At 41.2% G+C, this 24,186-nt stretch overlaps 1 protein-coding gene across 2 annotated transcripts in view; it reads left to right on the top strand.

The window, feature by feature from the left end:
- Nucleotides 1-24,186, top strand: part of LOC140476119 (latent-transforming growth factor beta-binding protein 2-like) — a 469,839-nt gene that overhangs the window by 376,195 nt on the left and 69,458 nt on the right. For both annotated transcript variants that reach the window (XM_072568220.1, XM_072568221.1), the window contains exons 25-27: nucleotides 2,818-2,940; nucleotides 5,083-5,214; nucleotides 20,098-20,223. In XM_072568220.1, coding sequence (XP_072424321.1) covers nucleotides 2,818-2,940; nucleotides 5,083-5,214; nucleotides 20,098-20,223 — 381 coding nt within the window. The remainder of the gene's footprint in view (nucleotides 1-2,817; nucleotides 2,941-5,082; nucleotides 5,215-20,097; nucleotides 20,224-24,186) is intronic.

Raw genomic sequence — 24,186 nt, 5'->3', positions numbered from 1 at the left:
AACTGACACCAGCTAAATGCTCTTCTGTCTGCTCATAAAACTCTCCCAATTTATAATCTGTGGTTTTCTAGACTTTGATTGCTACAGAAAGTACAGAATTTCTTTCTGATTGGTTTAGGTAGTGTGTGTTCAGTCTGTAATTGGGTTCTGAAGGATGACAGTCATCTACAGATGTCACTTTCTGTTAACTCCTGACTGGTACCCTATGCTATCAGATATATGTGGAACAGTCATTCTCATTAGGGTTCTCCTGTCCTTTCATTAAATTTAATGGCCTTCTAATAAGATAACGGGTGCCTTACGATAGTTTCTTTGTCCAGTTATTTGAGATGATGAACTTCTGGGCTCATTGTCTCAAATGCCTACTTGATGTCCAGGTGTCAATATTGCACGTCCTGAAGAATTCTCATGAAGCCAGCCAGTTATAAGTGCACGTCAAACACAGGGAACACTAGAGAAACTCGGCAGGCTGAGCAGAATCTGTGGAGAGAGAAAAACAGAGTTAACATTTTGAGTCTGAAAAAGAGTCATATCAGACTCAAAACATTAATACTGAGTTTCTTTGTGTTTCTTTCAGATTTCTAGAATTTGCAGCAATTTGATTTTATTCGAGTTATCAGTGTATTTTGGTCTTTAGTGGGGTGTAAATTTTTACAGTGACTTTGCACAAGTTAGTGAAAAAATAGCAAAAGAGTGCAAAATGGTACATAGTTTTGCAAACAGTCCTAAATAGCAAGAAGGATTACCTTTGAGTACAGGAGAATATAGATAGGCTGGTCAGATGGGCTGATCAATGGTAACTGAACTTCAATCTGGATAAATATGAGGTGATGCACTTGGGCAGGTCAAATAACCAAAGGAATATATGATGAATGGTGGGACCCTGAGAAGCACCGAAGATCAGGGGGACCTTGGTGTGCATATCCACCAGTCCCTTAAGGTAATAAAGTGGCTCAAAAGGCAAACGAGATACTTGCCTTTATTAATCGAGGCATAGATTTAAGATCAGGGACGTTATGCTAGAACTGTACAAAATGTTGGCTAGGCCATAGCTAGAGTATTGTGTGCTGTTCTGGAATCCACATTATGGGAGGGATGTGATAGCATTGAAGAGGATGCAGAGGAGATTTACCAGAATATTGCCTGGCCTGGAGAGTTTCAATTATGAAGAGAGATTGGATAGACTGGAGTTGTTTTCCTTAGAGCAGTGGAGATTGAGAGAGGACACTATTGAGATGTATCAAATTGGAGGGGGCATCGATAGGTTGGCCAGGAAGAAACCTTTCCCCTTGATGGAGGGATCAATGATCCAGGGACATAAATAGAAGGGAAGAGGCAGAAAGTTAAGATGTGCGGAAAAATGTTTTCACCCAGAGGGTAGTAGGAATCTGGAACTCACTGCCTGTAAAGATGGTACAGGCAGAAATCCTCATCACATTTCAGAAGTATTTAGATATGCAATTGTGGAGCTAAGGCATAGACGATTATGAGTCAAATGCTGGAAAATGGGATTAGAATAGGCCATTTTTGACAGTGTAAACATGATGGGCTGAAGAGGCTTTTCTGTGATGTAGGTTTCTATGACTCTTAAAACCAAAATCACTCCATACTTATGCCTGCACAAAGCATGTGTAAAATCAGTATGTTAATGCTAGTAGCAAGATATGCCTACAAAATACAGCAGGATACGTTCAAAAAAGACAGTAAAAACAGAACTGCATAGTTATAAGAACTTAATTCTTAAACTTACAGAACCAAAGCAATACTTGCGCTTGTTATATAATTTAAAAGAGATTTACTGTTTTAAGGCATTACAAGTCAAAAGACTAACTAATTTAAAACATGGAACTAAATGCTTGAGGTTGCACACAATTGGCTTTTCTAACACCCCTTGAGTCTACAGGCAGCAAATACAAAATGCTAAACTTTACTAGTTAAGGAGCAGTTCTTTCAGGCTCAGATCCATTTAACCTTGATGAGCATCACAACAATGTCCTGCAATTAGATTTTCAAGTGCAGTTTTATACTTAGGGCCATGTGGTGTATTTCATTTGTTAAATACAAGGGCAACTGCAGACAAAGCAGCAGCATTGTGCTGGCTTCATTTCTGGCTATTCTGCATCAAATAGAAATGATGAATATTGAGTCTATAAGCCAACTAACTCAATTCAACATTAGACTTGGTTTTTTAAACAATAGATATGGAATATAGGGCAGCACGGTGGCTCAGTGGTTCGCACTGCAGCCTTACAGCACCTGGGACCTGGGTTTGATTCCAGCCTTGGATGACTGTGCAAACTCCACACAGACATTCTCCCCATGTCTGCGTGGGTTTCCTCCGGGTGCTCCGGTTTCCTCCCACAAACCAAAGATGTGCAGGTGAGGTGAATTGGCCATGCTAAATTGCCCCATAGTGTTAGGTACATCAGTCAGAGGGAAATGGGTCTGGGTAGGTTACTCTTCACAGGCTGGATTAGTGGTGCTGGAAGAGCACAGCAGTTCAGGCAGCATCCAAGTAGCTTCGAAATCGACGTTTCGGGCAAAAGCCCTTCATCAGGAATAAAGGCAGTGAGCCTGAAGCGTGGAGAGATAAACTAGAGGAGGGTGGGGGTGGGGAGCGTCAGTGCGCACTTGTTGGGCCAAATGGCCTGTTTCCACACTGTAAGGAATCTAATCAATTGAAAATATATGACAATCCATCATTTCTGTCTACTGTGTATTGTACATTTTTCCTGTCAGCATGATATTTCATGTTAAACTGTCCATTTAGGTATTTTGTCTAAGTTCATTGCTTCAACTATATTGGTTATCCTGCAGATGTGGATGAATGCAGTGACGAAACTAAATGTTCAGGGGGACAATGCATAAATACTGATGGATCGTATATGTGTAGGTGTGACGCAGGTTTCACACATTTACCTGAAGCAGAACAATGTATAGGTAAGAATCAATTTACAAATATTAACTGCTTTATTTTAGACTTTAGTGTTTTATTAACAACCTATGTCGTCTATTAAATTGTACAGAAGTGATTATTTTATATTAGTTATGTTGAAGATGGAAACATGTGGACAGCCATTTCCAAAACTTAAAAATCCCTTGCAGAAAATTACGAAAGGGTGCCTGAAATGACAAAACATATCTCTGTTACCTTTCACTTGTTTCAATTGTCTCCTACAGTTTGTTGTCACATCAGAGTCTATCTTCAGGCAACAGTGAGGGTGACAGATCATGAACAGTGGATGCGATAGCAGAGATAGAATGAGTGTGGGAGGGAGGAATGTGGTATTGACTCTGGCAGAGCAGTGAAAAGCATTGTTCTTTTTGTGACGCTGTGTCCTCACTGTGGTTGGAAGGGTGGGGGTGGGGATGATTGGGGTTCCACTAGGTCAGTTGGCTGGATGGCCAGTTTGCAATGCAAAATGATGTCAACAGTGTAGGTCCAATTCCTGCACAGGCTGATGCTAAGGTGATCCCCCATTAAACCACCACCATTGATCATTCTCCCTATCTCTCACTGGGGAGAGAGAGAGAGAGCCAGTGCAATGGTCCTTGGGGACCATGGCAACTTTACCTTTTATTCCTCCGGATTATAGGTGCAGCACTGACCCAGTGTCAACCTTGGACCAGGCTGCCAGGGTCTCCTGGCATTACCTCCTCTGCCAGTCCTCTGGGAAGAAGATAGCCCTCATCTGCCCCGCCCTGTTCTCCGGGATCTCCAGATCCCTGTTGAGGTATCATGGTGCCATCTGGGGAATGGCTGCCCTTCAAAAGCAGGGCAGTTATGGAATGCCAGTGATTGTCTAGGCACAGTGACCTTTTAAAAATGGCATCGGTGACAGGGATGCCAATCTTTTGGCAGACAGCCTGTGTGTGTGGCAGGTTCCCCCAGGGTGATAAAATGAGTCTAGAATTGAGCGAAGGGGTGCCATGCGGCAGGTAGGTAGTTAAATGAGGTGGGTTTGGTAAGACATGACAAGAGATGTCCCGAAGCCTGGTGGAGAGAAACAAACCTGTGAAAAGCAGTGAAACTGATACCTAATCCAAAACTGTCCAATCCCTTTGGGGCAGCACAGTGGTTAGCACTGCTGCCTCACAGCGCCAGGCACCCAGGTTCCAGCCTCGGGCGACTGTCTGTGTGGAGTTTGCACATTCTCCCCGTGTTTACGTGGGTTTCCCCCCACAGTCCAAAAGTGTGCAGTTTAGGTGAATTGGCCATGCTAAATTGCCCATAGCATGAGGTGTATTATTCAGGGGTAAATGTAGGGAAATGAGTCTGGGTGGGTTACTCTTCCGAGGGTCGGTGTGGACTTGTTGGGCTAAAGTGCCTGTTTCCACACTGTAGGGAATCTAATAAAAAAACATGTGACTCAGCTCGCCAAGTCTAAACTAACCTGCTGCCCAGTCAGTTCCAGAATATGCTGTTCTAAGAACCTATGTCTAAATCATTCTGTGAACTTCTGATCCAAATTGCTACTGCTAATCTTATTTTTCCAGTTTATATGTAAAATCACCCATGATCATTCCTGTCCCTTCATCACAAGCACCCAATATATCTTGTCCATGCAAAAGTCCTTTGATTTTCTTTTGGTTATCTTGATAACATCTAGTTTTGATGTGCTGCTATGTTCTTGTCTCTGACTTTTCCCGCCACCTCTAACTCTCATTTCTCACATAACCATTTTCTTTACGTGCCTTATTTCTTTGATATACTGTACCTCTCCATATTTGATACCTTACCCCTGCTAGTTACTTTTAAAATCCTCTGTACTTCCCTAGTTATACAATTTGCAAGAACACTATGTCTCCAGCGTACTTCAGATCTAGAACATCTCATGGTAAACCCACTTACCCCAATACGGGTCAGAGGTCACACGCCTTCGTCAGGTGACTTCAGTCTAACATTGCCACCTCCACATCATACCCAGCACTGGTGCCAGTGCTCATGAATCAAAACATACTCTTCTGACATTAATCTTTAAACAAGTGTGAATCCTTTTAAGAATATGCACATTTATTAAGCAATGTATTAATGCTTTCTAATGATGATCAACCCCTTTGCTTGTATTTTTGTGTACTTAGATATCGATGAATGCAGTTTATATGGCAGCTCAGTCTGTGGAGTCTGGAAATGTGAGAATACGGTTGGGTCCTACCAGTGCATCGTAAGATGCCAACCTGGTTTCCAACGTACAGCGATCGGAGAATGCATTGGTGAGCATTCTTTAAGAATTAAGAATGATGTGATGGAATTAGACTATTTCCACAAAGTAATTCAGGCTTTGTTAGTCTTAGAGTTCTTAGACAATCCATTTAATTGTAGGAAAAAGTGAGAATTGCAGATGCTGGAGATCAGTCGAGATTGTGGTGCATCCGAGAAGCAGGAGAATCGATGTTTCGGGCACGAGCCCTTCCTCATTCCACATTCTGGACCCGAAATGTTAACTCTGCTTTCTCTCCGACAATGCTGCCAGACCTGCTGAGTTTCTCATGTGATTTCAGTTTTTGCCTGAGATGCCCAGCATCCGCAGTTCTTTGCTTCATTTTAGTGGCAAATCCCCCCCCCCACCCATGATTACAATTAACTTGAACTTTATGAGGGTTCTTCAAAGGGGAAAATGTTTCCTTGAAGTCAAATGTAGTCACCCTCCACTCACTGCACCTCTGCATTTCAACAATCTTCGCACATGGACCAAAACTACCTGATCATTGCACCTATATTACACCTCAGTCAAAGGTAAAAGTAGCATCTTTATGCACAATTCTGTGCAAAATGAGCCTATACATGTCTAGGAGTAATTTGTCAGTGAAATTCGAACCTCTTTCAAATGATGCAAAACATGAATTCACAAGTGAAAAGCAAGCTGCTTTTTCTTTGTATCGCCATCTGACATCTGTGACTGAACAATAACCAGAGTTGTTCAATCAACAGTTTTCTTTCCCACCCTGAAATTGAAACGATCCCATCATTGGAACAGTCAACCAATATCTGTTTATTCATTCGTCATGGCAACAGCAATTTTTTTTTGTTCCATCTTTGCATTGGAAAATTCTGCAGTAAGAAACCTGGAAACGGCATCAGAACTTATCCTAGATTCCTGTTGTTTTCAGTATCCCCTCCAAGTTGTTCTGCATAATGAAAAGCTACAAAACCCCAGTACATTGTGTTATAAGACTTGTTGGCACTACATCAGTCAGTTACTTTGCAGCCTTTAGCACTCAGCATTGAGTTCAACAATTTCAGAATGTAACCTCAGTCTTCCATTTGGTTACAACTCCCAGTCCTGTGTCTTACTTATATCCTTTTGCCTTTCCCCTCAGCAGAAAGGACCCATATACTCCTTTCCACACCAATCACTTACACCTATTTTACATCCCAATCTCTCCTTTATCACCATTTGCACTCCCTTTCTATTTTGCCTTACATCCTCTCCATCTGTTCCACTCACTCCTCCTCACACTCTGTCGATAGAACGTAAAACATCATTTTCTCCTCCTCTTCAAGTCTCAAGAAGAGTCATATCAGACCCAAAACGTTAACTCTGTCTCCTTCTCACTATAGATGCTGCCAGATCCTGCTGAGTTTCTGTTATTTTCTATCTTTGTATCAGTCTGGTTGGTTTGGATTAGTATCCAGTTAAATACTCACTAGCTCTTCATTGTTTTTCTGAAGAATTCAACCACTTGATTTGTTGCTGACAAATAAAGCATAGAACATAGAACATTACTGTGCAGTACAGGCCCTTCAGCTCTTGATGCTGCGCCAACCTGTGAAACCAATCTGAAGCCCATCTAATCTACACTATTCCATTGCCATCCATATACCTATCTAATGCCCATTTAAATGCCCTTAAAGTTGGCGAGTCTACCACTGCTGTAGGCAGTGTGTTCCACACCCCTACTACTCTCTGAGTAAAGAAACTACCTCTGACATCTGTCCTATGCCTATCACCCCTCAATTTAAAGCTATGTCCCCTTGTGCTAGCCATCACCATCCGAGGAAAAACGCTCTCACTGTCCACCCTATATAACCCTCTGATTATCTTATACGTCTCAATTAAGTCACCTCTCAACCTTCTTCTCTCTGATGAAAACATCCTCAAGTCCCTCAGCCTTTTCTCGTAAGACCTTCCCTCCATACCAGGCAACATCCTAGAAAATCTCCTCTGAACCCTTTCACATCCTTCCTATATGCGGTAACCAGAACTGTATGCAATACTCCAAATGTGGTCGCACCAGAGTTGTGTACAGCTGCAGCATAATCTCATGGCTCTGAAACTCAATCCCTCTTAGTCTTAGACATTATGAAATATACAAAATTGAGCCTTTGCTGTCTTTCTGAAGTTGGCTGCTATTTCTTCAATTTAGCAACCCTTGTCTTGCCTGAATTGGTACTTCAGATCTGTGTACACTGGGGAAGACACAAGCAATCTCCCAGAGGTATCAGTGGCTGAAGGACCTGAACTGAAGGGAATTTATATTTGCCAGGAATTGGTGTTGGAGAGACTATTAGGTCTGAAGGCTGATAAGTCCCCGGGGCCTGATGGTCTACATCCCAGGGTACTGAAGGAGGTGGCTCTAGAAATTGTGGATGCGTTGGTGATTGTTTTCCAGAGTTCAATAGACTCAGGATCAGTTCCTGTGGATTGGTGGGTGGCTAATGTTGTACCACTTTTTAAGAAAGGATGGAGAGAGAAAGCAGGAAATTGTAGACCAGTTAGTCTGACCTCAGTGGTGGGAAAGTTGCTGGTGTCAATTATAAAGATGAAATTACGACACATCTGGATAGCAGTAACAGGATAGGTCAGAGTCAGCATGGATTTATGAAGGGGAATTCATACTTGACTAATCTTCTGGCATTTTTTGAGGATGTAACTCTGAAGATGGACAAGGGAGATCCAGTGGATGTAGTGTACCTGGACTTTCCGAAAGCCTTTGATATAGTCCCACATAGGAGGCTAGTGAGCAAAATTAGGGTGCATGGTACTGGGTGCAAAGTATAGATTTGGATTGAAAATTGGTTGGCTGACAGGAAACAAAAAGAGTAGTGATAAACGGCTCCCTTTCGGAATGGCAGGCGGTGACCAGTGGAGTTCCGCAGGGATCAGTGCTGGGACCACAGTTTTTTACAATGTATATTAATGGTATAGAAGATGGTATTAATAGTAATATTAGCAAATTTGCTGATGATACTAAGCTGGGTGGCAGGGTGAAATGTGAGGAGGATGTTAGGAGATTACAGGGTGACCTGGACAGGCTAGGTGAGTGGACAGATGCATGGCAGATGCAGTTTAATGTGGATAAATGTGTGGTTATCCACTTTGGTGGCAAGAACAGGAAGGCAGATTACGACCTAAATGGAGTCAATTTAGGTAAAGGGGCAGTACAAAGAGATCTGGGTGTTCTTGTACACCAGTCAATGAAGGTAAGCATGCAGGTACACAGATAGTGAAGAAAGCTAATAGCATGCTGGCCTCCATAACAAGAGGGATTGAGTATAGAAGCAAAGAGGTTCTTCTGCAGCTGTACAGGGCCCTGGTGAGACTGCACCTGGAATATTGTGTGCAGTTCTGGTCTCCAAATTTGAGGAAAGACATTCTGGCTATTGAGGGAGTACAGCGTAGGTTCACGAGGTCAATTCTTGGAATGGCGGGACTATCTTATGTTGAAAGATTGGAGCGACTGGGCTTGTATACCCTTGAGTTCAGAAGACTGAGAGGAGGTCTGATTGAGACGTATAAGATTATTAAAGGATTGGACACTCTGGAGGCAGGAAACATGTTTCCACTGATGGGTGAGTCCCGAACCAGAGGACACTGCTTAAAAATAAGGGGTAGGCCATTTAGGACAGAGTTGAGGAGAAATTTCTTCACCCAGAGAGTGGTGGGTGTTTGGAATGCTCTGCCCCAGAAGGCAGTGGAGGCCCAGTCTCTGGATTCGTTTAAGAAAGAGTTGGATAGAGCTCTCAAGGCTAGTGGAATCAAGGGCTATGGAGGTAAGGCAGGAACAGGATACTGATTGAGGATGATCAGCCATGATCATAATGAATGGTGGTGCAGGCTCGATGGGCAGAATGGCCTACTCCTGCACCTATTGTCTATTGACCGAAAAGGTATGTAATCAGAGCATAGGTTTTTTTTCATCAAATACCATTAGGGCCTGATTTACAGCACCAAACCATAAAGTGGTGGAGTCAGGACAACTCTTGCCTTCGATAATGCCTGCCTGAAGAGAAAGTGCAGTCAACCACAGGGTTTCTCATCACTGAGGGCTGATATGAGCTGCATCAGTCTGGCAAAGAGATTGCAGGGAGCCACAGGTGCTGCCAAGTGCTCGGACATGCCCCCTTTTGTGCTGTGGGACTTACTTCCAGTAACAATAAAAGCAATTAGGCCCCACGTAGCACATCACCCTTCATCCATCCACAATGCGACACATTCTGCATATCCCTATCTGTAGCGATTGCAACAAGGTCAGCCCACTGGAATGTGAGTTCCCAGATAGGGGCTGTTGACCTGGTCCAATCGGGGAGCCCCGGCTGGCGAAAAAAGGGGTTGAGGGTCAAGGAAATTGACTCTGTATGACACAGTATTACAATCAAGGACTGTTCATGTGTAAATAAAGGGTGACTTGGTAACCGGGAGTAACTGTGGAGTTATTTCACTATACATTCCACCTGAAGCATCCCATGCCAGACCATTGCCCCTACCCTCCATGGCAGATATTGGCACTTCCTTGTCATTATACACTAACAGAAGCAATGAAGAAATCACAATCACACTTGGCTGTAAACTGGGACATGCATTACTTTTTTTGAAATACCTGAGTCCCTGCTTGAACCCCCTGATTTTGTAACTATACCTCTGGAATGGCTACAGGATTAACTTCTATTTGTGCAGTTTAGTTATTTAGTTTTGAATACCAGAAGCATTTAAGAAATTCACTATTATTTTAACCTTGTCACCCCTTTTTTCCACCTTTAGCAATACTTACAGTTTTTTTTTATTTTTATGCTTGCGCACTCTAACTTTTCCTGTCCCTCTCTGGTATAATTATAAAAATACTTGCTCTGCAGTGCAGCCATATCCCCTTGATCTCCCTCCTTTCCCCAGTAATAAGGGTGCCATGTTTGACTGCATATTTCCCCTTCTAAACCTCCCCCCCCCCCAATTGGTTTAAATCCCTCTCTATAGCCCTATCGTTTTGATATTTCTGGTCCCAGCACACTTCAAGTAAGGCGACCCATCCACAATTCCCATCATCTATCCCAGTACTGGGACCAGTGCCTCAGTGAACTGAAACCCATTCTTCCCACACCCATCTTTAAGCCTTGAATTTAACTCCTTGTCTTGATTTATTCTATCCAAGTTCGATGCATGGCTCAGGTAGTATTCCTGAGATTACTACCTCATGGGATACACGTTCAGTCAAAAGGAGGGCAGAGGAGGCAGGGTTGCCTTGATAGTAAGAAACTAAATTAAATTGATAGCAAGAAGTAATGTGAAGTCAGAAAGGTGAGGGTAGAGGTGAGTAGAGGTGAGGAATGATCAAGGAGCAAAGACCCTGATGGGAGATAAGTGCAGGCATTTTCGCAGTAGTCAGAATGTGGGGAAGAAAATAAACCAGGAAACAGAAATGGCAATTAAGAAAGGCACTGTTACAATAATCATGGGAGAACTATGACTCTATGACCTCAATATGCAGGTGGGAAAATCAGGTTGGCAGTGATTTCAAGATAAGGGATTCTTGGGATGTCTACAAGATGATTTTTTGAAGCAGCTTGTGGGATGGCAAGGTGGCTCAGTGGTTAGCACTGGGACCCGGGTTCGATTCCCGCTTTGGGTGACTGTCTGTGTGGAGTTTGCACATTTCTCACTGTGTCTGCATGGGTTTCCTCTGGGTGCTCCGGTTTCCTCCCACAATCCAAAGATGTGCAGGTCAGGTGAATTGTCCATATTGTTAGGGGCATTAGTCAGAGGAAAATGAGTCTGGGTGGGTTACTCTTCGGAGGGTCGGTGTGGACTTGCTGGGCCGAAGGGCCTGCTTCCACACTGTAGGAATCTAATCTAAAGCCCAATAAGGGACAAGCAATTCTGGATTTGGTGATGTGTAATGAGGCAGACTTGATCAGGGAGCTTAAGGTGAAGGAATCTCTAGGGGGCAATGACCATGATATGATCGAATTTGCCCCGAAGTCTGAGAGGGAGAAGCTGAAATCAGATGTAATGGTGTTATAATTGAGTAAATGAAATTATAAAAACGTGAGGGAAGAGTTAGTCAGAGTTTTTTTGGAAGGGGAGCCTAGCAAGGGAATCATCGGAACAGCAATGGCAAGAGTTTCTGGGGGTAATTCAGGATCACAGCAGATCCCAAGAAAGAAGAACCATGCTCAGGGCAGGATAAGGCAAACATACCTGACAAGGGAAGTCAGGGACAGCATAAAATTTTTAAAAAGCACACAATGTGGTAAAGATCAGTAAGAAGCCAGAGGATTGGGAAGCCTTTAAAACTAACAGAGGATATATATAAAAAAAACAATTGAGGGGAGAAGATAAATGTAAGAGTAAGCTAGCAAGTAATATCAAAAAGTATTGCAAGAGGTTTTGAATAAATATCTAAAAGGTAAGAGAGAGGCAAGAGTGGACATTGGATCGCTGAAAAATGAGGCTGGATTAGTAGTAATGGGGAATTAAAAAATGGCAGAGGAACTGAACAGGTACTTTGCATCAATTTTCACAATAGAAGTTACCAGCAACTTACTGGAACTTTAATGGAATCGGGGGTGGGGGGGGGGGGTCAGGAGTGAGTGTAATGACCATCACTAAGGAGAAGGTGCTGGGGAAGCTGAAGGTCTGAAGGTGGATAAATCACCCAAACCAAATGGACTGCACCCCTGAATTTTAAAGGAGGTAGCTGAAGAGATTGTGGAAGCATTGGTGGTGATCTTTCAGGAATCACTGGAGTCAAGGAGAGTGTCAGACGACTGGAAAATGGTTAGTGTAGCACCCCTGTTTAAGAAAGGAGGGAGGCTAAGAAGGGAGGGAGGCAAAAGATGGGCTGGTTGGCCTAACCTTAGTCACTGGTAAGACTTTAGAGGCCATCATGAAGGGTGAGATTGTGAAGAACTTGGATGTGCATGGTAAAAAAGGGCTGAGTCAGTATGGCTTTATCAAGGGAAGATCATAAAGAACAAAGGAAATTTACAGCCCAGGAATAGGCCCTTCAGCCCTCCAAGCCTGAACTGATTGAAATCCACTGTCTAAACCTATTGCCCAATTTCCAAGGATCTGTAACCCTCTGCTCCCCGCCTAATCGTGCATCTATCCAGATGCACCTTAAAAGAATCTACTGTGCGTGCCTCTACTACCTCTGCTGGCAACGTGTTCCAGGTACCTCCCACCCTCTGTGTAAAGTAATGATGCCTGACAAATCCATGAGACTTCTTTGAGGACGTTCAAAGAAAGTAAGACAAAGGTGAACCAATGAGGGTGATCTATTTGGATTTCCAAGAGGCCTTTGACAAGGTTCCACACAGAAGGTAGCTTAATAAGGGAAGAGACTATGATGCCAGAGGCAGATACTGGCATGAATAGAGGGTTGGCTGACTGGCAGAAGGTAGAGAATAAGAATAAAGGGGTCTTTTTGAGGATGTCACCCTGGTGACTAGCGGAGTTTAGTAAGGGTGCCTGTTAGAACGACAACTATTCAAGTTTTACATTGATGATCTGGATGAAGGAACTCGAGGCATTGTTGCTAAGTTTGCACATGACACAAAGATAGATGAAGGAGCAGAAAGTGTTGAGAAAGTGAGGAAGCTGCAGATGTACTTGAACAGGCTGGGAAAGTGGGCAGATAAGTAGCAGATGGAATACAATGTGGGCAAGTGTGAGGTTATGTACTTTGGTAGGAAGAGTAGAGGCATAGGCTTTTTTCGAAGTGGGGAAAGCTTCAGAAATCTGAAGCACAGGGACTTGGGAGTCTCAGTTCAATGCTCTCGTAAGTTTAACATGCAGGTTCATTTGTCAGTTAGAAAGGCAAATGGAATGTCAGCATTCATTTCAAAGGGTTAAAATACAACAGCAGGGATGTACTGCTGAACCTGTATTAGACTCTGGTCAGACCGCATTTGGAATGTTGTGTGCAGTTTTGGGCTCTATATCTAAGGAAGGATATGCTGGCGTTAGAGGGGTTGAGTGGAGGTTTATAAAAATGATCCCGGAGACAAAGGTCACGTCGTATGAGGAGTGGTTGAATACTCTGGGTTTATGGATTTGAGGAGGATGAGGCGGGATCTGATTGAAACTTACTCAACACTGAGAAACCTGGATAGCATGGCCATGGAAAAGATGTTTCCATTAGTCAGAGAGACTGGGACCAGAGGGTACAACCTCAAATTGAAGGGGCGACCCTTTCAAACTGAAATGAGGGGTAATTACTTCAGCCAGAGGGTGGTTAATTTGTAGAACTCTTTGTCACAGAAGACTGTGGAGCTATGTTATTGAATTGTACTTAGGGCAGAGAGAAATAAGTTCTTAATTAATAAGGGGATCAAGAGTTATGGGGAGAAGGCAGAAGAATAGGATTGAGAAACACATCAGCCATGATTGATTGGCAGAGCAGGCTTGATGAGCCAAATGACCTAATTCTGCTCCGATAAGTTATGGTCTTATGGTCTATTGGTTAGCAGCCTCATAGTCATAATTACTGTACTGCATGCACGTCTGATTCATACTCAAAACTATGCTCCCCAACAAAGTTCAATTTTAAGTTAGAGCATCTTTCGACCCGCGAGATTAAATGCATTAGAGAAACTTTATAACCAAATGTATTTGACACATTCCATGAAGTTAAAGTAGCATTTAGAATCATGGAGGTCTACAGCATATAAAAAGGACCTTTGGCCATTTTGTATCTGCACAAGTCAAAAACAGCCACCTAACTATTCTAATCTCATTTTCTAACACTTGGTCCATATCCTGGTATGCCTTGGCATTGCAAATGCACATCTAAATATTTCTTAAATATTATGAGGGTTATTGCCTCTACCACCTTCACAGGCAGTAAGTTCTAAATTCCCATCATCCTCTGGGTGAAAAATCTTTTCCTCACATCCCCTCTAAACTTTTTGCCCCTTACTTTAAATCTATGCCCTGGTTATTTATCAAGGGGAAGGGTTTATTTATGTCTATCCTATCCATGCCCCTCACTTTAACCTCATATTAGACCAAAGATTTGCAGGTCAGGTGAATTGGCCATGCTAAAGTGTTAAATGCATTACTCAGAGGAAAATGGGTCTGGGTGTGTTACTCTTTGGAGGGTCGGTATGGACTGGTTGGGCCGAAGGGCCTGTTTCCACACTGTAGGGAATCTAATCTAAAAAGTCTAGACTGGAGGAATATTGAATTTCTTAAAACTTAGGCAGCTTTGGTCATCTCTCAAGGAGAGAGTCCCACATTGCTAGAACTTAGTGCAATTTGGGAACAGATTAGGAAGTGACTCAAAATATAATGCCATTTTAATGCTGATATTTGCCTAAAGCCGCCTTGTTTTAAATGGCAGCATAGCAGCACAATTTCAGCTTTAATTAAACTGTCTAATATTTATCAGTGCAGTTGGACTTCATACTTAGTACAAATCTACTAAATACCCAGAGAAACTTTTTAAGGTTAAATTAACTGAAGTTAACTCTTGTTGTTGAAGCAACAGTGACTGAAGTTTCTGAAATACCTTTCACTCAACAAATGCGCATTACAAATTCTCTCGGTTCTAGAATTTACTGTGGCCTCAACATAGCCCCACAGTGCTGCCAGCATTAAGTAAATATCCAACTTCTAAAAGATCTAAAATTAATGAACAGTACCAAAGCTGTATTTTATATTCGTGTCGAATATAAATTACTGACAGCTTTGAAATTTGGAAGAAAAAATATTCCAGTTCCTAAAGGAAACCTGTCGAATGCTCCTTTCGGGAATTGTATAATGCCTGTTGACTTTTGTGACTGGGTTAGTGCTCTGTGCATATGATATTCATTAGATTGACCAAGTCCAAGCATTCACGTTTCAGTCAAGCCAGTATTTGTAGTCCTCCTGCTTTAAACATATCAACACTTTAACACTTTCAATCCAGATGATGAGAGATTTGAATCACTGATTGTCATGCAGTGGAGGCAGAGGATAGCCATGAAGGCTATTGAAAGATAGGGCAGGCTTGAGTATCTGTATACTTTATTCCTGCTCCAATTTCTATTATTCTTACAATTATTCCTCACTCGATTTATTAAGTGTATTCTGTTTGGAGGGTAATGAATAGGAATATGGATGGTTTAGATGTGCGAAGAAAAGTTGCCAAGTCACCTCCGATCCACAACGGCTAACTTTACTGTCAAGTCACAGCATTGACAACAACCAACTCTGAAGAATGTTTAGATTGGCAGGTCTAAAACTGTTCTGCTAGCTCAGAGGAAGGATAAAGTTAGGAGGAAATCTGTGATTTTCTTTTCAGTATAAATTTGGGCACTTTTGTACTTTTCCCTGTTTTCTAATTTCCTTTCTTTTACATATTTAAGCTGCTCCCATGCTGCCTTATATTTATTAATCAAGGGGGTAAACCATTAACTGTTCACAGACTGCTTCCATTCCTGTGCTTTGACCACTTTGTTATTTTAATGTGATGCTTTATTGAATCCATAAAGCTCAGACTGTGTAATGGTGAGTGTGAGTACCCACAATTCCATACTGTTTTTGCACGTGTCATTCGTTGCTCATAAAAGAAAGTATTGAAACTAAAGATATTAATGGGCAAATACAGATGGCAGACAGAATGAGATCATGTTCTGCTCTCAGTCTTTTACCTATGTATAATGTGCGCATATATGCAACATGCTGTTGCATGAGTTTATTGCTTATTTTACAGACAGACATATACATCCTGTGCAAACATGGAATAATAAGGAGAGATCATTTGAGACCTGAAAGTCCTTTGCAGTTTACAGAAGTGTTCCATTATATTAAACTTGTCAATGTTTTATCCAATTCAAAATACCAAAGACATGACTCACAAGTGTTCAGTAAGGTTAACACAAGCATTAGTTATACAGTGAAGAAAATGAACTTGTTCAGTCTCTAGAGAGGATGGATTTCAAATGGATCTTCTTGGAGAGAAGGAAAATATTGGGTCTGAAGTCTTAGACAAACGTACCATGGACTTACTTGTGAACTCTTCAGGGAGAATGCTACAAACGTTCCCACATTAAAATAGAGGGCACCAACATAATCCTCTTGACAATCCTATGTTGGCAAGAGGGAAAAATAGGCTGGGGAAGACTGGGACATTTTTCACTAGAGGTTAGGAGGTGACTTTATCATAGTTTATAAAATCATGAGGGGCATAGATAAGTGAATGACAAGGGCTTTTCCCAAAAGTGGGAAAGTTCAAAACTAGGGCTCATATTTTTAAGGTGAGAGGAGAAAGACTTAAAAAGGACATGTGGGCCAATTTTCTTACTCAAGTAGTGGTTTGTGTGTGGAATGAACTGCCAGGGGAAGTGGTGGATTGGGCATAGTTACAATGTTTAAAAGATATTTGGATGGGTACATAGGTACAGGAAAGTGAACTAAGCATAGGCAGGTGGGACTAGTTTAGTTTGGGAACATGGTTAGCATGGACTAGTTGGACCGAAGGGTCCATTTCTGTGTTGTATGACACTAACTTAACTGCATCATTTTAATTGAATACATCTTTTGGCATACTGACACAATTGGTTGCAACAGTAGTTTAGCAAATCTTAAATACAATAAAAAATATTATGGAATAGGTGTAAATGCAGAGCTATACAAAATCCCTTCACTTTCCCAACGAGTGAATTTGATTAAGGTTAGTTTAATTAAGTTCTTTTTTCTTTCTTGTTCAGGTTCAGTGTCACTGGCAAGGCCAATCTTTGTTATCTATTCTTAATTGCCTTTATGACAAGATAATTAATGACTTTCAAGGTCATTAATGGATAACAAATTAATGAATAGGGGTATTGTACAGGGCCTTGGTGAGACCACACTGGGAATATTGTATGCAGTTCCGGTCTCCTTATCTAGGGAAGGATGCTCTTGATATAGAGGGAATGCAGCAAAGGTTTACCAGATTGATTCTTAAGAGTGCGGAACCGAATTATAAGGAGAGGTTAAATCAGTCGGGATTATATTCACTGGAGTTCAGAAGCAAGATCTCATAGAAACCTGTAAAATCCCACAGGACTAGACAGGGTAGATATAATAAGGCTGTTCCTGAGGGCTGGGTTGCCCAGAACCAGGGGTCACGGTCTCAGGATAACAGGGTAAATCATTTTGGACTGGGATGAGGAAAAGCCTTTCACCAGAGAGTGGTGAGTTGGTGGATTTGCTACTACAGACAGGAGTCAACACTAAAATATTGTAAGTTTTCAGGAATGATTTATATATAGAACTTGAGGTGAATGAGATCAAAGCTTATGGGGGAGAAATAGGAACCGCTTGTTGAGTTAGATCATATTGAATGGCAGAACCAGCTGAAAGGGCTGAATGGCCTGCTCCTTCTCCAGGTTGCTATGTTTCTGTGAATTCACCACACTCTAGTGCTCGCTAGGTAACAAGTTGTTTCCAACAACGTGCTTACACTTTAACAAGAAATAATTAATATATGTTACATCACTCTGAACAAGACTGCAACTTTTTTTGTAATAATGTGTTGCCTTGGTGGCATCCTAGAGGATACTACTATCATTTCACACAAGTGTGACAGGAAAAGCAATCTGCCATGAAATTGTCATCTGTAATAAATAATGTTCCAATCATCCTTGAAGATATATTCATTCCAAAACTCTCCCAGGAATATAAAATGTTTGGTTGTATGATATTGAATTATATTTGACTTATAGTCATAGAGTTGTACAGCACAGAAACAGACCCCTCGGTCCAACTTGTCTATGCTAACTAGATATCCTAACTTAATCTAGTCTCATTTGCCAGCACCTGGCCCATATCCCTCTGAACCCTTCCTATTCATATGCCCAACCAGATGTCTTTTAAATGTTGTAATTATACCAGCCTCCACCACTTCCTCTGGCAGCTCATTCCATACACAGTCCACTTTCTGCATGAAAAAGTTAGACCTTAGGTCCCTTTTAAATCATTCCCCTTTCACCTTAAACCTATGCCCTCTAGTTTTGGACTCCCCTAACCTTTGAAAAAATACCATGGCCATTCACCCTATCCATGCCCCTCAGATTTTATAAACTTCTTTGAGGCCATCCTCAGCCTCCAAGCTGTAGAGAAACTAGTCCCAGCCTATTCAGCCTCTCCCTATAGCTCAAATCCTCCAACCCTGGAATATCCTTGTAAATCTTTTATGCACTCTTTCAAATTTCACAGCAAGGAGATCAGAATTGAATGCAGTATTCCAAAAGTGGCCGAACCAATGTCCTGTACAGCCACAACATGACCTCCCAACTCCTATACTCAACGTGCTGACCAATAAAGGCCCTTTGAATTGGTTGCAGTATACTTTTAATTCACTTACTGTACAATGTCACTGTTAGTCAAGCATTCATTTCCATTTATTAGTGTGATGCATGAATGTACTGTGTGTAAGGAATAGATTGAAAACAACCAAAATATAATATAGCCTGTTTTAAGAACAAGATGTTAACTTACTCACAATTCATTCATTTATCCAGAGTTAAAATTGGACTCTTGGAGTTTAGCACTACCTTAGCCACATCCTTGATGAATGTTACAGTGCTGACATTATGTTGATATTAGCAATGAAACCAAAAGCTTTGTTCCAACTATGTGCAGCTGTTACAATTTATTATGGTTACAGAATGTAGTAAAATACCTAACAGTGGCCCTTTTAATAGTTTATATGAACTGTCTTGAACTTTAATGATTGTCAAAATGCTTCTCTGCCATGTCTTTTGAGAATTCCTATTAAGCATTAGTATTTGGTATTGTCGAACTTTGCTTTTGAGGATTTACCTGCCAAATGATAATCTGCAGCTGGAGGTTCTGTGCTGCAGGTGCTATTAAGCCATCAGCCTTATATTTCAACAATACATTGAGAAAAATGATCTCTTTTCAGCAAGAATTAAGTTCCATGCAATTTTTTTAAATGTTCTTAAGCAGTTACTGAGAAAGTGTATGCATTTCACTTATAAAGAAATCACTGTTGTCAAACAGTTCTCCGTAGAAATACCGAGCAGATGTGCATAAATGGTTGAAAAATATAATTGATAAAATAATTAGGGTTATAGGGCCTTGGCAATTGCCTCATGATTTAACTCATTTTGACTTTGGTCCTTTTTGTAAACCATCTGATCAAACAAAGACTCATCTTGAATAGGTTTGAGGTTCATACGTTTTGGGAGAGAAAAATAAGAAAAAGGAATATAGACATTTAACCCAGGATTACTGTCATGTGGGAAGAGGCCAAAGTCAGTGTCATTGCCCTGACAGTGGTAACTTTAATCTTCCTAAATGATCAAGTAGTGATCAATAGATCTGAAATCCATTGGACCTCCTCATTGGTTTTCTTGCTATTATAAACAGTAAGAACATAAATTTATCTGTGGAGTATCATTAACCCAGTCAATTTATGAGTAGGATCTTAGTGAGTTTGGAGAAGATTTGTAGTTCAGGTTGAGGTTCTGGATGTAGGTTTGCTTGCTGAGCTGGTAGGTTCATTTCCAGATGTTTCATCACCCTACTAGGTAACATCTTCAGTGGGCCTCCTGGCAAAGTATTGCTGCTGATTCCTGCTTTCTGTTTATATATTTGGGCTTCTTTGGGTTGGCGATGTCATTTCCTGTGGTGATGTCAAGCAGGGATCAGCAGCAGTACTTCACCTGGAGACCCACTGAAGGTGTTACCTAGAAGACTGATGAAATGTCTGGAAATGAGCCTTCCAACTCAGCGAGCAAACCTGCATCTATGAGTAGGATCATCATAATGCATTGAAGAATGAACCCCCGAATCCAGTAATCACTATTGTGTGTTCCTTTAGTTAGGTTTTCAGTATTACTGAACAATACTGAACATCAGTAATTAATTCCAATTCTTTTGGTTTGTGCAGACGTTGATGAGTGTATGAATGGAACGATCTGTGGTACTCATGGATATTGCGAAAACACAGATGGATCCTTTCGTTGCCATTGTGACCAAGGTTTTGAGATTCCACCAGGGGGCCAAGGATGTGTGGGTAAGTGTAAGTTGGTCATGAATGTTCAAGCCTTATTCAAAACCATTAAACTATTCCAAGTGTTCTGGATTTCCCAATGAACCACAAGTTGGAAAGGACAAAGAGAGATTAGTATTTTTTCTGTTAACTGCCCAGTTTTCTGGTGCTGCACACAGTGATTAAGCTGATGATTAACTGTTGGTGATGTCCATTTTGTTGAAAATGAACATAATGTCCACCTCTCTAATGGCCAATGTTTTATAGAAATACTAATAGCAAATTTCTTTGGCCAAATATTACATAGTACAAAAATGTGTGTTTCTTAGCATTTGAAGTTGTTGGAAGTTAATATATTGTGTGAAGAAATGGAAAACTGTCAACTAGGATTTCATTTATCATTACACCAAATTCTTTAGAAGTACACTTAAAATGAGTCAATAAGAGTTCACTGAGAAATGGATTATTTAACATGGTTGTATTTATTCTTTGACCCAAAAAAATTGTTTTATGGATCACAAACAGAACAGTTCGTTGAAGCTAACGTATATCAGAACAATTCACAAGAATACCAATGCAAGAGGAAAAGCAATATTTAAAATGCCTGAATGGAGACTGCTGATTGATTTGTAATTGGATTCTAATTGGTAGAGACATTGCCATGGAAAAACACACTTTCATACAGATTGATTGTTAATAGCCATGTTTTTTGACATTATGTTCAATTTCAACAAAATGGACATCACCAACAGTTAATCATCAGCTCAATCACTGTGTGCAGCACCAGAAAACTGGGCAGCTAACAGAAAAAATACTAATCTCTCTTTGTCCTTTCCCACTTGTGGTTCATTGGGAAATCCAGAACACTTGGAATAGTTTAACGGTTTTGAATTGATTGTTAATAGCCACGTTTTTCTTAAAATGTTAACCAGGCATTTTCTATTATTGTTTATTATTATCTATTTTGTTGTGTTGAAACAGGCACTGTGCGTGTCTGTAAAGAAAAGGGTTATGTGTACTATGTTCCCTCTGACCTTTATTTTCCTTTTGCATGGACCTCTGAGGACCTCTGCGTACTCTGCAAGTGTGACTGCTATTCCCCTACTGGTTGTCAGTGTAATTCTTTGCACATTTAGGATTATCCAGCAAATGTTGCCCAACTGCAGGATCACATCTAAAGCTAGACATTGCGTTGTGAGTTTTGCAGATGTGAGCTAGTTGAATATGGTCAATATATTGCTTGTTACAAATATTTAAAGAAATATGCTGTTTGGTGCAATCCACCAATCTCTAGGACACGCAGCCTACATAACTAGCATCGCACTGGTACTGAAAGTCATATGCCGCATTATTCATTTGTTAATAGACAGAACATCTTTTTAGCTAACAGCAACGTTGTGTTAGTGGCAAACGACACTCATGTTCCCACTGCTTAGTAGTGACATGTAACCTACAATCTTAAATCCATGCCTCTGTAATTATTCGTTCAATGGCATAACCTTGATGTTATCTTGCACATGTTGGTTGTGAAACTGTAGACACTTGTTCAAAATCCTGCATTGTTTTATAGATTTAATAATAGTTGGTTTTCTCTTTAACCATCTAAAAGCTTGCATCAATTTTAATACCAGAGTTAATTACGCTAAAAATTTCAATCACTACTCACATTGGCTGATAGCATTCTACACCACTAACAGCAGTTCTCAAGATCAGAAAAAGTACAGTCATTCTCAAACAGTGCATTGTTACTTCAAATTGACCCACCATTCCTCAGGTTTTCAGTACTTAATCAAACATTGACTGAAAACTGTTGTCAAAACTATATACAAACTGACGTGTTACGTTGAGTTTCTTTCATCTCGGAGTCAGGGTCAGTAAACAGTCTGGGTAACCAGCTGTACTTTTTATTTGTTGAATTTGTAAAAAAGTAAATGATGAATGAGTGGATGTTGAAATCTGCTTTCCTTGAAAGAGTTCCTTAATTTTCTCTTTGCCTCTGGAAGTGTCTTTTTTTTAATTTGGTGAAAAGCTGCTTTAACGATGACAGTTGGGCATTGCATTGTTTTACTTTTCAGGATTTTGTTGAATCAATAACAGATGTAAAGTAGTTTATATGGTATAACACCCTAACATTTCCATGGCACAGGCTTTGTATTCTTGCCTGTAATTGGCTCAAATATCATTCTAAAAACTGTGAATACAATAGTTGCCTCTGTTGTGTATCATGCACAGAAAAGACATCGAGGACTACATTTTTGCAAAATTCTGCAAGTGTCAATTTTTTCTTCGTGGGTTTCTCCCTCTGAGCTCCATCAGATCTTCTTGTCCAGTTTTACAGTGCTCACCTCATTAAGTATTTGCCAGGCCACCATGATGTTCCTCTTGCTCTCAGCAGCAGCAGTACCTGCTGCTACATGAATGAGAATTAAAAGAATAATAGCTAACTTTATTGAAACATTCAAGCTTCTTAGGGACTTGACAGGATAGATTTGGAACAGTTGTTCATCCTTTGGGAGAGTCTATGGCCAGAGCGTTTGATCTCAGAGTGAGAGATCGTACATTTAAGACTGAGATGAGGAGGGGTTTGTTCGCTCAGAGCGCAGGAATTCTGTACCACAGAAGGCTGTAGTGGGTTATTAAGTTTATTTGAGGTAAACAGACTTTTAATTAATAAGTGAATCAAGGGTTCTGAGGAAATGGCAGGAAAGTGGAGTTGAGGATGATCAGATCAGCCACATCTCATTTATTGGTGGAGCAGACTTGATGGGCTGAATGACCGACTTCTGCTTCTATGTCTTATGGTCTTATGGATCTTCCAGTGTTTGTACTGTCCGTGCTATGTCCCAAACCCAGCTGTGCACCAGTTCAAACACTGCAAGCTAGGCTTTGTCTTTCATAGTTTGTGTGTGTGAAGAATTCCACAGCAGATGGCCTACTCACCCTTTCTTAGGAGGGTGGGAGTCCTTGCACTAACGAGAGATAACTGTGACGGATACTAAGACTTCCATGTCTTGGCAACCAAGCTGCCCTGCTCTTGCATCCTTGGAAGGATCTTGGGGAATGAAGCAGGAACCTGAGAGGGATCAACGATAGATGCATCATCTTCCAGAGTACCAGGGGCCCGACTTCTAAGATGTGGTCATGATGTTCATAGATAAGCTGAAAACCATTGACAAAATGGAATCCTTTCCTATTAGTGACATTGGTCATGTTGTGATTGCTACTCTCACCATTTAATGTCTCCAGCACAGTGAACCTCAAATTGGTCAGCACATATCAATTTCTCACTGTATCCCGGGACATTCCGATTCAGCAGAAGCAATCTGTCACATTCATCCGCAGAATCTCGACTCTCATTTATCTCAGTTTTTGAAGGCTTCCTTTCAGCATCGGAGGTTGAGGGATGACCAGCTTATAAAGTCATGAGGGGCATGGATAGGGTGAACAGCCAAGGTCTTTTCCCTGGGATGGGGGAGTCCAAAACTAGAGGGCATAGGTTTAAGCCGAAAGGGGAAAGATTTAAAAGGGACCTAAGGGGCAACTTTTTCACTCAGAGGGTGGTGCATGTATGGAATGAGTTGCCAGAGGAAGTGGTGGAGGCTGGTATGATTACAACATTTAAAAGGCATCTGGATGGGTTTAGAGGGATATGGGCCAAATGCTGGCAAATGGGACTCAATTAATTCGGGATATCTGGTCTCATGGACGAGTTGGACCGAAGGGTCTGTTCCATGCTGTACATCTCTATGACCCTGTGACTTTATCTGCCATTGAAAATGAGAAACTGTGGACCTCCTGCACTTTCTTCATATCAGGACAGCACCTTTTGCAGCAAACTCTACATTCAGAGGTTGGTTAACATCTGCTGGAAGTTGTTTCAAGTCTTAGGGTTCTGGATAGGTGTGTCCCTCATTGGTGCCTGTGGTTGTTCATCATGCCTTAGCCATGGAGATGACAACATCTGGATGCCTGGATCCATTGGTGATG

This window comes from Chiloscyllium punctatum, chromosome 4 (assembly GCF_047496795.1).
Source record: "Chiloscyllium punctatum isolate Juve2018m chromosome 4, sChiPun1.3, whole genome shotgun sequence".
Taxonomy (NCBI): Eukaryota; Metazoa; Chordata; class Chondrichthyes; order Orectolobiformes; family Hemiscylliidae; genus Chiloscyllium; species Chiloscyllium punctatum.
Note: the sequence above shows the minus strand (reverse complement) of the source record. Positions and strands in the feature narration are given on the sequence as shown.